This window comes from Marmota marmota, unplaced genomic scaffold, assembly GCF_001458135.2.
Source record: "Marmota marmota marmota unplaced genomic scaffold, marMar, whole genome shotgun sequence".
Classification (NCBI taxonomy): Eukaryota; Metazoa; Chordata; class Mammalia; order Rodentia; family Sciuridae; genus Marmota; species Marmota marmota.
In genome coordinates this window covers 6,522,085-6,535,475 of record NW_026000185.1, presented here as the reverse complement: position 1 = coordinate 6,535,475, position 13,391 = coordinate 6,522,085, and the positions used below count along the sequence as shown (strand labels likewise).

General features: G+C 48.2%; 1 protein-coding gene and 1 non-coding gene across 5 annotated transcripts; one reads left to right on the top strand and one right to left on the bottom strand.

The window, feature by feature from the left end:
- Positions 1–3,164: 3,164 nt before the first annotated feature.
- Flywch2 (FLYWCH family member 2) lies at positions 3,165–13,007 on the top strand. Of its 4 annotated transcripts, XM_015490856.2 has the most exons (5): positions 3,165–3,299; positions 4,360–4,406; positions 6,460–6,606; positions 8,452–8,882; positions 11,516–13,007. In XM_015490856.2, exons 4-5 carry the CDS (start codon positions 8,561–8,563, stop codon positions 11,614–11,616), a joined length of 423 nt encoding a protein of 140 aa, XP_015346342.1. In that variant the 5' UTR covers positions 3,165–3,299; positions 4,360–4,406; positions 6,460–6,606; positions 8,452–8,560; the 3' UTR covers positions 11,617–13,007. The 4 variants fall into 4 exon arrangements, with proteins under 4 accessions (XP_015346342.1, XP_048645269.1, XP_015346344.1 ...); XM_048789312.1 differs by lacking the exon at positions 4,360–4,406; XM_015490858.2 differs by lacking the exon at positions 6,460–6,606.
- Positions 7,344–7,415, bottom strand: Trnaa-agc. Its single transcript has one exon. It is a non-coding gene; the product is annotated as a tRNA-Ala (tRNA).
- Positions 13,008–13,391: the final 384 nt, after the last annotated feature.

Below are 13,391 nucleotides of genomic sequence, written 5' to 3'. Positions count from 1 at the left end.
CCCCCCCCACCCCCCCTGCCAAAAAAAAAGTTGCAGGGCTGGGGCTGTAGCTCAGTGGCAATGTGCTTGCCTAGCACATGTGAGGCACTGAGTTTGATCCTTAGCACCACATAAAAGTAAATAAATAAATGTATATTTTTTAAAAAGTTGCAGTAGCAGAGCAGCAAGGGTTATATTCAAAGCATAAAGTGGACCACTGTTACATGGTGACTCCTGGTGTTCTGTTTCATGGTGAGTTCTGGGGTGACTCCCAAGAACCTTTCAGGAGGTTCCAGAGTATTTTTTAAAAATATTCACTTTTTAGTTGTAGTTGGACACAATACCCTTATTACATTTATTTTTATGCGGTACTGAGGATCGAAACCAGGGCATCAGACGTGCTAGGCAAGCCCTCTACTACTGAGCCACAACCCCAGCCCCCCCACCCCTTCCAGATTATCTTCATAGGAATACTGAGAAGTCTTTTGCCTGGTCCACTGTGTTGATATCTGTGCTGATGATGCAAAAACAATACAGGGTGATGATATCAAATTGCACGTGTTTTTCACCACACACTAGCGGCGGAAAAGCCACTCTGTTTAAGAGGATCTTTTTGAAGCTAGCAAGGTGGCACACACCTGTAATCCCAGAAGCCTAGGAAGCTGAGACAGGAGGATCACAAATTCAAAGCCAATCTCCTCAGCAAAAGCGAGGCACTAAGCAACTCAATGAGACCAATAAAATACAAAACTCAATAAAATACAAAATAGGGCTGGGGATGTGGCTCAGTGGTCAAGTGCCCCTGCGTTCAATTCCTGATTTCCACCCCCCCCCGAAAAAAATAAATAAATAAAAAGGCCTTCTGGAGCTCAGTGGCCCACACCTGTAACCCCAGAGGCTCAGGAGGCTGATGCAGGAGAATCACAAGTTCAAAGCCAGCCTCAGCAATTTAGCGAGGCTCTAAGCACCTTAGTGAGACCCTATTTCAAAATAAATAAATAAATAAATAAAATAAAAATGGCCAGGCATAGTGGCACAGGCCTGTAGTCCTGGCTCATTGGGACATTGAAGCCGGGAGGATTTCTCAGGCCCACAAATTCAAGAGCAGCCTGGGCAACCATAGCAAAACTCCATCACATAAGGGGAAAAAGAAAAGTGTAAAACACTGATTTGCTGATTCTATTTGGTGAAGATAGTTGGGCAGAGGATTCTTACTGCAATTTAAAATTCATGTGATAAATTGTGACAGATGGAACTCACATAACCCAAATCTTTTGAGCTCTTCAATGATAAGAATGTAAAGGGCTGGGCTTAATAATCCTAGCAACTCCTCAAACTGAGAAAGGAGGGTCACATGTTCGAGGCCAGCCTAGGAAATTTAGGGAGACCCTGTCTCAAAATAAAAAATAAAAAGAATTTGGGGTGTAGCTTAGTGGTAAAGCACCCTCAGATTCAATCCCCAATATTGGGGGAAAAAAGTGTAAAGGGATTCTGAGATGAATCATCTGGAATATTGTAAAACTAAGGAATAAAAGCCCAAGTAAGACTCCTATCAGCACACGTGGCAATACTTTGAATTCTCACAGTGACTCTATGAAATGAAATAAATGTAATTATCCCCATTAACCAGATGAAGAAACAAACAAAGCCCCAAAGAGGGAAAGTGATGGCTTAAGTCACATAGCTAGCAAATGCCAGAGCTGGGATTCAAACAGCAGGCATCTAACTTCAAACTTGTGCACCTCGCTGGGAAAAATTCAGCAACACATTTAAAAAGCCTTTAAAAATATTTGTCTCAATGGTGGCATTTGCAGCTAAATGGATGGAGTTAGAGAATATTGTGCTAAGTGAAGTAAACCAATCCCAAAAAACCAAAGGCCAAATGTTTTCTCTGATATGTGGATGCTGATCCATAATGGGGGTGGAGGGAGCATGGGAGGAATGGAGGAACTTTGGAGGGCAAAGGGAAGGGAGAGGACATGGGGGTAGGAAAGATGGTGGAATGAGATGGCCATCATTACCCTAAGTTCATGTATTAAGACAGCAATGGTGTCACTCTGTACAACCAGAGAAATGAAAAGTCGTGTTCTACATGTGTACTACCAATTGAAATGCATTCTGCTGTCATGTATTCAAATTAGAATAAATAAAATTTAAAAATATATTTATCTCACCAGGCATGGTGGATCACACCTGTTATCTCAGCTACTTTGTGGCGAAGGGCTGGGGATGCATCTCAGTGGTAAAGTGCCCCTGGGTACCTGAAAAAACATTTTTTTCCCCTCGTACTGGGGGAAAAAGAATTACCTCTATTGACCCCTTTAGGAATTTCATACATATATTAGTTGTAGTTGGACACAATGCCTTTATTTTATTTATTTTTCATGTGGTGGTGAGGATGGAACCCAGGGCCTCGCACACGCTAGGCGAACGCTCTACCACTGAGCCACAACCCCAGCCCCCCCCCCAATTTAATAAAAGAAACGCCATTGGTCCAACCCTCGCCGTTAGCCTAGCCATCAGAGATTTAAGTGCAAGGGTACTTATAATCTAATAAATTAGATACAACCAGTAGTCTGTGATTGATTGATAGATAATGACGACTAAAAGCCTTTGAGTGCACTGCAGAATGCCCAGGAAATGACGCTACCCCGAGAAAGCACAGGAAGACTCTGATAGAAGCCAAAAGGAGGGTGAACTGAGGGATCTTCAAGGCCCAGGCCCGGAGGGTGCCTTTCTGAAGGTCCACGTCCGTAAGCAGGGGGCGAAGTCTAGACCAATGAGCGAAGACTAGGCTAAAAGCGAGGGTTGGACCAATGGCGACGTATCACCGTAGTCAAGATGCTGGGCTGGACCGTCCAGCGGCTTGAATGAACTGAAAGAGTCCTTCCCTCCGCCTGTTCAGTAAAGCGCCCGGGGCTTCCTCCACAGGGAGCCGAAGTCAAATACCGGGGAGTTCGGGGGGCCTCAGTTAAACCCACCCGCCTGCATTGTGAAGCCGGGACAGGGACCTGATATCCGCTGCGAGGGCCCAGGACGTCCCCCGGAGTCGGATCCTGAACCCGCCCCGTCCCATTCACGCGTGGCGGCCACGCCCCCGCACGCCGATTGGCTGAGTCTCGTCGGCCCGGCGCCGCGCGGGGAAGACCCGGAGAAGCGCGATCAGCCCAGGAATGGGTTCCCGCGACCTAGCTGCGCATGCTCGCCCCGTGACCCCTGCTTGAGGTGACTGCCAGAGCCGAGGCCGGAGACCCCCCAGCACCCGCGCGGAGGGACCCGCCGCGGCTCTGTCGCCGGAGAGGGAGGGCACGTTGCGGTCGGTGAGGACGGGTCCCAGAGGCAGGGAGGGGAGGAGACCGCCCTGGAGCATCCCGCCCCACGGATGGACGGCTCTCCGGGGTCCCGGAGCTGCTGTGCTGGGGAAGGGGGGTCGCCGGCTCTGCCGGGTTTCCGGCTGCTCCTTGTCCGACACACACGATTCGCCTCCTTTTTCCTGGTTCTCCTTCCCCCAAACCTCCCGACCCGGGACTAAGCCTGGCGCCCCCAAATCGGGGAGCCCCACATCGCCCGCCTTACCCAGCACTGTCCACCCCGCCCGACTGCCCATCCTGCACCCACCCCTGTCCGGTCCCTTCTTCGCGTCTGGTGGTCTGTACAGCGACGGCAGCTAGTAGGAGGCGTGAGGTCTGTGGGCTTAGTCGGGAGGTGGTGGCGTTGGTGGGAGAGGAACGGGAACCTGTCTTTTGGGCCCAACCCAAAAGCATTTGACAGCGTTTGACGGCACTCATAGGAATTTCATGAAATCTTTGCCATCAGAAATTTATCTGCATGGGTATTTATAATCTAATAAATTAGATACAACGGGGAAATAAAATTCTGAGCCAAGGGAATTAGGGGAAGGAGTTGCCCTGATTGAAATTCCCATTTTGGGGACGCTCTGCCCTGCATACTACAGTTTTTGACCTTTTGAGGGGAGTCGCTGCCCTTTTTTTTTTTTCTTTTTCTTTTTTTTTGTATCAGGGATTGATCCCAGGGGTACTTAACCACTGAGCCACATACCCAGCCATTTTTATGTTTTATTTTGAGACAAGGACTCACTAAGTTGCTTAGGACCTCACTAAGTTTGAGCCTGGCTTTGAAATTGCTATTATTCTCCTGCCTCAGCCTCCTGGGTTGCTGGATCTCCCTGTGAGGATATGTCCTGCCCACCTAGGTATACCAGCATCCCATCGCCATCCAATCACAGCCCTCTATGGTTGCATTGGACAGTGATTGAGGAGCAGCTGTTGGTATTACCCAGAACTTTTGCAAACATCGACTTTACCCTTCACCTATCCATATAAACAAACCCTACTAAATTCACCACTATTCCCATTACAGATGAAAACGGCCCAGAGAGGGGAAAGCATTTGTCCCTGAGGCTGCAGGTACTGGTAGACCTTGATATTTCTCTTTCATATATATGAAAGTAATTCTCTTGATCCACCTAAGATATCAAACAAAGTGCCAGGTTTCCAGAATCTCACTGGTAAGGTATTGGACCTTGTATTATTTTCCTATGACTTCCATAACAAATTTAGTGGCTTAAAACAACACATCTTTATTACCTTATAGTTGTAGAGACCAGAAATCTAACACAGGTGTCACTGAGTTAAAATTGGGCAGGGCTGTGACCCTTTCTGAGACTCTAAAGAGAATCTTTTCCTTGCCCTTTTCAGCTTCTAGAATAAGCAACCTGTGTTCCTTGGCTTGTGACCCTCCTTCCTCTTCTTGAAAGGCACATTTCATCTAGTGGACTCTGCTTCTGTCATCACCTCCCTCTCACTTCTGCTGCCCTCTCCCACTTTTTTTTGGGGGGGAATACAGGAGATTGAACCCAGGGGTGCTTAACTGAGCCACAACCCCAGCCATTTTTATTTTGTGTCTCACTAAGTTGCTTAGGGCCTGGCTGAGTTGCTGAAATTGGCTTTGAACTTGTGATCCTCCTGCTTCAGCCTCAGAGCTGCAATATTACAGGCATGAACCACCATGCTTGGCTCCCTCTCCCACTTTTAAGGACTCCAGTGATTACATTAGGCCCACAGAATAATCTCTTGCTGAGCAACTTTAACTCCCCTTTGACAAGTGAATTAATATATTCACAGGTTCCAGAGATTAGGATCTGGACACAGACCTGAGGGTGTATGACTCCTGCCAGTTTGTAATAGTGCAATCTTGGGTTTGGGTCTACACTGAGCCATCTTTATGCTTCTGGGTCTCCTTGCTCATCACACCATGATCCACATCATGAGAGCTGTTTTAGTGTAAAGGGGTGCCTGAGTTTCATAGCAATGTCAAACCATCAGATTGCAGAATTGGGAGGGCATAAAATGAGTGAATTAAAGCAACTGCTAAGCCTTTTGATCCTTTTAATTTGTTTCTCCTTTTTTTTTTTTTTTTTTTGTTTGTTTTTTAAATACCAGTGATTGAACCCAGAGGTACTTAACCACTGAGCCACATCCCAGCCATTTTTATCTTTTATTTTGAGACAGGGTCTCACTAAGTTGCTGAGACTGGCTTTGAACTTGAGGTCTCCCTGCCTCATCCTCTCCAGCCACAGGCGTGTGCCACTGTGCCTGGTGAGAGTTCCAGTTTCTTCTCATCCCTGCCAACACTTATCTGCCTTTTCTTTTATTGTGTCCATTTAGGTAAATGTGAAATGCATTTCAGTATGGATTTTATTTGCATTTCATAATGCCTGATGATGAGCATCTTATGTATAGGTCATTTGTATATCTTCTTTGGAGAAAGGCCTGTTCGGAGCTTTTGCCCATTTTATAATTGGGTCATTTCTTTTTTAATTATTGACTTGTAGTGTTCTTTATAAATTTTAGGTTCAAGTTCTTTATCAAGTATATAAGCTGTAAAAATTTTTCTTCCATTCTGAGTTGTCTTTTAATTTTCTCAATGATTAAAACACAAAACTTGCCAGGTGTGGTGGTGCATGCCTGTAATCCCAGTGGCTCAGGAGGTTGAGGCAGGAGGATTGAGAGTTCAAACCAGCCTCAGTAAAAGCGAAGTGCTAAAGCAAATCAGTGAGACTCTGTCAAAAAAAAAAAAAAAAAAAAAAAAAAATTACAATAAATTTTTAAAAATTACATTGTGTGGTGGTACATGCCTTTAATCCCAGCAGCTCGAGAGGCTAAGTCAGGAGGATCACAAGTTCAAAGCCAGCTTCAGCAATGTAATGAAACCCTGATCAACTAGGTGAGATCCTGTCTCAAAATAAAATATCCCCAAAGGGCTGGGGATGTGGTTCAGTGGTTAAATGCCCTTGGCTTCAATCCCCAGTATATTAAAAAAGTTATTTTTGATGTTCTAGGATTGAACCCAGGGCATAAGCACTCTGGGCAAGCTACTTTCCCAGCCCACAAATACTATGAAACTATACACTTTATTCAGATTTCATAAATGTCCACTAATGTCCTTTTTCTGTTCCAGGATCTTATCTGGTATCCCAAATTGCTTCTAGTCTGAACAACTTCTTAGTCTCCTTTCATCTGTGAAGGAATCAGTTTTCCCTTGATTTTGATGACCTTGACAGTTTTGAAGAATATCAGCTGGGCATCTTATAGAATATCCCTCAAGGTGGGGCTGTCTGGGATTTTCTCATGATTAATCAAGGATGATGCTTTTATTTATTTATTTGATGGTGCTGGGGGTTAAACCCAGGGCCTTGTGCATGTGAGGCAAGCCCTCTACCGAGTGCTGAGCTATATCCCCAGCCAAAGGGTGATGCTTTAGAGGGAAGGATCACACAGATGTAAGGTGCCCTTCTCCTTATATTGCACCGCCTGTCATCCACACGTCCTGTGACCAATGTCCTTCACCAGCTGGTTGAAGTGGTGTCTACCAGGTGTCTCCCTTGAAGAGTTAACGTTTTTTACTATTCTTTATCTTTGGAAATGAGTCACTAAGGCTAATGACAATCAAGGGAGGGGACTTCAGCTCTACCTCCTAGAGGGGGGAGTATTAGCCTGTACTGTTTAAAAATCTTTTTTTTTTTTCTCTTTGCTTTTTGAGATGAGATCTCAAAAATGTGGCCTACTCTCACCAGCTGTGTGCTACTGGGCCATTCACATAATTGAATGAGGCCACTATCCTCCTGAGGCAGAGCAGGGGTGATAGTGACACTTGGAAGGAAGGTTACAGCAGCGGAGGTCAGGGCTGATGTCATAGCATCTCACTTCTGACTCAGGTCATTTTTGTTCTGGGTGAGTGGGCCCCAGGAGTGGAGTGCACTCTATCTCTTGTCTCTTACCTGCCACCAAGTCTCTGTCAATGTGTCTATAATTTTGAAACTTTTATTTTGATCTCTTTATTTTTTGTGATGCCAGGGATTGAACCCAGGGCCTCATGTGTGCTAAGCATGAGCTCTACCACTGAGCTACACCCCAAGCCAAATATTAATCTTTCTTTTCTTTTTTTGGTATTGGGGATTAAACCCAGGGGTACTTAACCACGAGCCACATTTCCAACCCTTTTTAGTAGTAGTAGTAGTAGTAGTAGTAGTAGTAGAAGAACTGGGGATTGAACCCAGGATCTTGTGCATGCAAGGCAAGCACTCTACCAACTGAGCTATATCCCCAGCCCCAGCCCTTTTTATATTTTAATTAGTGACAAGATCTTTGCTAAGTTGCTTAGGGCCTGGCCAAGTTGCTGAGGCTGGCTTTGAACTTGCAATCCTTCTGCCTCGGGCTGGGGATATGGCTCAAGTGGTAGCGAGCTCGCCTGGCATGCTCGCCTGGCAAGCGTGCTGCCCAGGTTCGATCCTCAGTACCGCATGCAAACAAAGATGTTGTGTCCGCTGAAAACTAAAAATAAATATTAAAAAATTCTCTCTCGCTCACTCTCTCTTTAAAAAAAATCAATTAAAAAAAAAATCCTTCTGCCTCAGCCTTCTGAGCTGCTGGGATTACAGGTGTGCACCACCACACCTAGCCTTAATCTTTCTTTTCTTTTTTTTAAAAAAAAAAATTTTTTTGTAGTTGTAGATGGATACAATACCATTATTTTACTTATTTATCTTTATGTGGTGCTGAGGATTGAACCCAGGGCCTCACCCATGCTAGTTAAGCACTTTACCACTGAGTTACAACCCCAGCCCCAATCTTTATTTTCTTGTATGATATTATATTATATAGGAACAGAGAACCTTTTCTCTGAGTAATGGACTAATGAAAAATTTAGTTTGTGAGTAAATGTGTCTTATCTTTTCAAATGTTAAATATGTTTCCATTGTAAAATTAGTTCATGCCAAAAAAAAGTGACCTCATGAAGATTATAACTTGAGAAAATAATGGATCAGTGAAAAATGAAGTTGGTGGTTCCTAGCTGCAGTTGGTTGCCCCCAGCTGCATCCCGGGTCTACTTTCTAGAGCCCTTAACCCCAAAGGCTACCTCCACTGACTGGACTTTTGCCTCCTCCTTTAGGAGAGAGTCCCTGGACTCCCAGGCTCCTGGACAGGGAAGAAGAGGAAAAGAAACCTATTTGCTGAACACTGAGCGTGGGTGACCTGAGGGCTAGCCTGTTGGTTCCAGGATGTCACTGCCCAAGTCCAGTGATCAGGAGGGCAAGAGTGTGAAGGCTGACCAGGAGCCGTCCCCGGAGGCGAGCACGGATGTCATTCCGGCAGCCCCCAGGAAACCCAGGAAATTCTCCAAACTGGTCCTGTTGACAGCCTCCAAAGACAGCGCCAAAGTGGCTGGGGCCAAGCGCAAAGGAGTACACTGCATTATGTCTCTGGGGGTACCAGGCCCTGCCACCCTGGCCAAAGCCCTCCTTAAGACCCATCCAGAGGCTCAGCGGGCCATTGAGGCAGCCCCTCAGGAGCCTGAGCAAAAACGCAGCAAGCTGGACCCTGGTGAGGCTCTGGGAGCCAGGGATGGACCCTCCCAGAGACAACCCGTTCCCTCTCCTAGTTGCTCCCACACAGCTGGCTCCTTTTCTAAGAATCCCTGCTGCTCCCTCTGCCTTCCTAGCCTCCCTTCCCCTTCTTCCTCTAAGCAGGTGGCATGAGGTTATGGGTGCAGGCCCTGTATCCATGAGGGGCCTGGGACCCTGCCTTGGCCCCAGTGCTGTGAGGTAGTCTTGTCCCTCCAAGATCTGAACCTTGCTGTACCACAAGTGTCTGAGCTGGAGGTGGGCCTGACACCATGCTGCATGTGGGGAAGGGGGCTGCTGCTTGTTCTTAAGACCTTGAATGCAGGGTGAGCATCTCTAATGGCCTGGACTTCTTGGTCCATCCTCCACACATTCTAGAAAGTTCCTTCATTTCTTCAGTCAGCTGCTTCATTATTATTTCCTGAGCAGCAGCTGAGTGCCCACTGGGTGCTGGGACTTAGGGAGGCCAGCAGACTAGGCCAGGTGGTCTTGTGCCAGCCTCTCCAGCCTGCCTTCCCCTCTTTGCCTCTCTTGCTCCAGCCACCCGCTCCCTGGATCCTCTAGGAAGGACAGCTGAGGGCTTCCAGGGCCATGAGGCCAGGGAGGGGCCTTAGTGGCTGAAGCCTGGCTAAAGGGGAGCAGGGCTGACTGGGCAGTCTCACTGCCCTCTTGCTTTGGAGTGACAGGATGACAGGACAGAACAAGTCAGGCAACTTTGGCCCCATCCCCACCCCCACCCACCTATGGCTCTCCTCCAGTGTGGGTTTTGGATAGAAATAGCAGGCAGGGTTATGTCTGGGTAGGGAGTGCAGTGGAGGGCAGGTGGCCTCTTTCTCTGCAGCCAGTTGAGACTTGTCACAGTGCAGGTTCCCAGCATCTATGAGTGCCTCAGGGCTGTAGGAGCAGCAAGGTTGGGGTCAAAAGCTCAGGCAACAGGAAATTGGCTAGGGTCAGTGGGTGCTGATGGGTGTCCTCTGAAGAAGGGTGAGAGGCTAATCCTGGGCACTCAGAATGTAGGGGCAAAGGAGGGGATATTGAGGTGGGCCAGAGGCCATGAGATGCACTTACAGAAATCGGTGCTGGGACAAGTTTTGGGCCAGGAGGACCCACCTGTCAGTCCACTTGTCTCCCAATGTCACTGGGGCTGGTGAAGGACCCCAGGCTAGCAATACATGGGATGCCCAGCAAGGGCCACCAGGTAAGACCCCCATGGAGCTGGAAATCCCCTGGCACCTGGGCAGATAGGCTGGTTAGGATGATTAGAGAGTGTGCCTTCATCCTGGCACATGCTGGTGCTTGGGCTGAGGCCATTTCTGTGCATATACTGTGTGTGAGTCACTACCTACGTGAACATCTCTGTTTGTCTATTTCTGTCTTTCTTTGTATTTGCCTAGGGGTGAGTCAGTGTGGGTCTATGTTTCTGTGTTAGTCTGTGAGGACTCCAAGCAGATCCACAGCCCCCACCAGGCTTAGTGCAAATGTAAGGACCCAAAGTCATCTTTTGAGTACAAATTTTGAAGAGTACTCCAGGGGGAGTGCCCAGTGGATGTGTTTCTTCTCAGTTGGAAGTGGGGTCTGCCATGCCCTGAGAAGAAGAGGACAATAAAAGCTATAGTCCTGGGCCTTGGTTTGCTGCCTCTGAACAGGTGGCCTTGGGCTCTACTAGAGCACTCACCTGACAGTCAGGCTTAAGGAAAGGGAGGGGCCCTTGGATTTTCATCAGTTACCTGAACTGTTCAAGGAACCGTTCATTGATGGATATTTATGGGAAGTGACCTGAGGTCTGAGGCTATTGCTGCTGTCCCAGGCCACAGCCCTGGCGGGTATCCCAGCACTGAGGCAGTGCTGGAGAGAGGAATCCTGGGCCCCTGAGCTTCTAGCCCCTCTGCAGCATGCCAGCTCCCATCAGCCAGGCCTGCTCTGAGTGCTTCCATGTATCCACCATATTCCTGCCAGTCTAGGTAGAGGCTGGGCTCACAGGGGCTAAGTCATTGCCCTGAGACCACCTCTTGTCACTGCTGGTACTGGCCTCCAACAGTGAATCTGGAATGGAATCTGTTCTTCCCACTGAGCTGTGTAGGATGGAGCCATCTTGAGGGTCCTTCCAAACCATTTGAGACTGCTGTTTTACCATTCTCTCTTGTTGTCCAGGCTCTAGGGTCCTCTGTTTTGTGGGAATTGGAATGAAGTCCCATTTCTTCAGATGAAGGGCTGCACTCAGTGGCAGGGCTCCCTTAGGCAGGCATTCTCTTGGGGAATGACCCCTGACTCCTGATACTCCTCCTTCCCTGCAGACTTCCCCATCTCTGCACAGCCCAGCCCAGGCAGTAGGGATGGCAGTGTCTTACTCCCACTCAGCCCAGTTTCCTGGAAATGATTTTAACAGTTTTTGTGTCCCTGGGCTAGTGACTTTTGGGAGCAGTGGCCCTGAGGTGACAATTATTTCCCTAAGTCAGCCAGCAGAGGCTTCTGGACAGAAATAACTTCTGGACAGAAATAGCCAGCAAGGCCAGGGGCCTCCAACATGGGTAGACCCCTGGACGCCCAGGTCCAGCCCTTCCCATCCCATCCCTTGTCCTTTGCCACCAGCCTGATCACCCACCTCTTTTCCAGACACAGGCAGCAAAGAAGACAGCGGATTTGCAGCCATGGATCCCGCTGGGCATGGGGAGCCAGCTGCCGCCTGCCCTGCTACACCCAGTGCGTCCTTGTAACCTTGGCAACGTGGCTACAGCTGCTGTGTCTTCACTGCCAAGGACTGGGTGGTTCTGCTAGTCCACAAGACTTCCCAGGCCAGGACGTCGGGGGATTTTCACTTTCAACATTGTGTAATTTTTTAAAAAATTTACATCAAGCCTAAGGTACTTTTGTAAGGAGGGAAAAAAAAATCAAAAGGAGAATTTAAAAGCTGTATACTATTACCCATCATGGACAGGTTTTAAACGTGCCAGGATTCGAGTCCTTGGAGACCAGCTCCAACCCCACCACCCTTGGGCCCGCTCTCCCCCATCAGCCTTCTCCTGGCCCTGCCCCATAGCTGCCTGGCCTGGGCCATCAGTCCAGGGACTCTACTGGGGTTTCCAACCCCCAGGCCTCACCTCGTTTCCTCAGGCTGGAAAACCAGCTACTGACCATAACCAGGTAGAGCCCCTGAGGTTTCCCCTTCCTGCTGCCTTGGTCTGAAGGGGTCAGTGGGAGCTCTGCCCCGTGTCTGATATCACCAGACCCTGGATGCTGCCTGACCCTTCCCCCAGGGAACCTCAGACTTCTGCCTGCTGAGTCTGCACAGGATTCCCCTCAGTCACTGCCCTCCCTCAGGAAGCCTCCCAGATGTGGCTCCCAGGCACTGAGCCCACCCTTCCAGGCCTGTACTGAGGAAGGGGTTAGCTTGCAGCTCCTGGGGTCTGGAAAGGATCCTGACAAAAGTGCAAAGTGGCCTCCTATGTTCTTTTCAGGTGATTGGGGGCTGAGGAGACTTCCTGGCACCTGAGCCCCTCCCCAAACTCATGGGGGCTGCCCTGCTGGAGGGGAGATGAAGGAAACACAGTTACCCTCCTCAAGGAAATATCAGACACAGGGCAGACCTCCCACTGTCCCCTTCAGAGGCTCCTAGAGTACAGTGAACAACATCTACCCCTGAGTTAGAGGCTCCTAGAGTCCCCAGGGCCAAAGCTTCAGCCTCCAGACCCTTCACCTCGTGGTCCTTATTTGAAAATTGCCTCTAGGCACAAGGAATAATTTTAAAAATGCAGGCTGTAGCAGCCTTGTGTTTGTAAACATTTATTCAAAATTAACTAGCATTCTAGGTGTAGTGGTGAAAGGCCTATAATCCCAGTGACTTGGTAGGCAGGAGGATCACAAGTTTAAGGCCAACCTCAGCCAATTTAGCAAGACTCTGTCTCAAACTAAAATCAAAAGGACTGAGGATGAGCTGAGCCTGATGGTACACTCCTGTAATCCTAATGACCTGGGAGGCTGAGGCAGGAGGATCACAAATTCAAGGCCTGTCTCAGCAACTTAGCAAGACCTTGCTTCAAAAACGACTGGAGATGCAGTTCAGTGGTTAAGCACCCCTGGGTCCAATACTCAGCACACTCCCCTGCCCCAAAAAAATTAAAGAGCATCAATTGCCTCTATCAGGAAACACAAGTTACTTTCCATTTTACTTTTATAACATTGTTTGTAACATTTTTATTCTGTTCTGTGACTATAACTTGGAAATTTCTTTTGTCTTCATTCTATACTCAAATAAGAGTCCACTATGGTTTCTCCTTTCCTGGGTGCTCATCATTGTCTGGTTTTTTCAGATGATAAGAATGCCTTTGGGGGCTGGGGCCAGAGCTCAGAGCACTTGCCTAGACTGTATGAGACCCTGGGTTCAGCCCCCAGTACTCGCCCCCCCAATTAAAAAAAAAAAAGAAGAAGAAGAAGAATGCCTGCAGAAGATCTGGGAGGTAATCCCAGAGAAGCAGGAGTGGGGAGGGGGAGG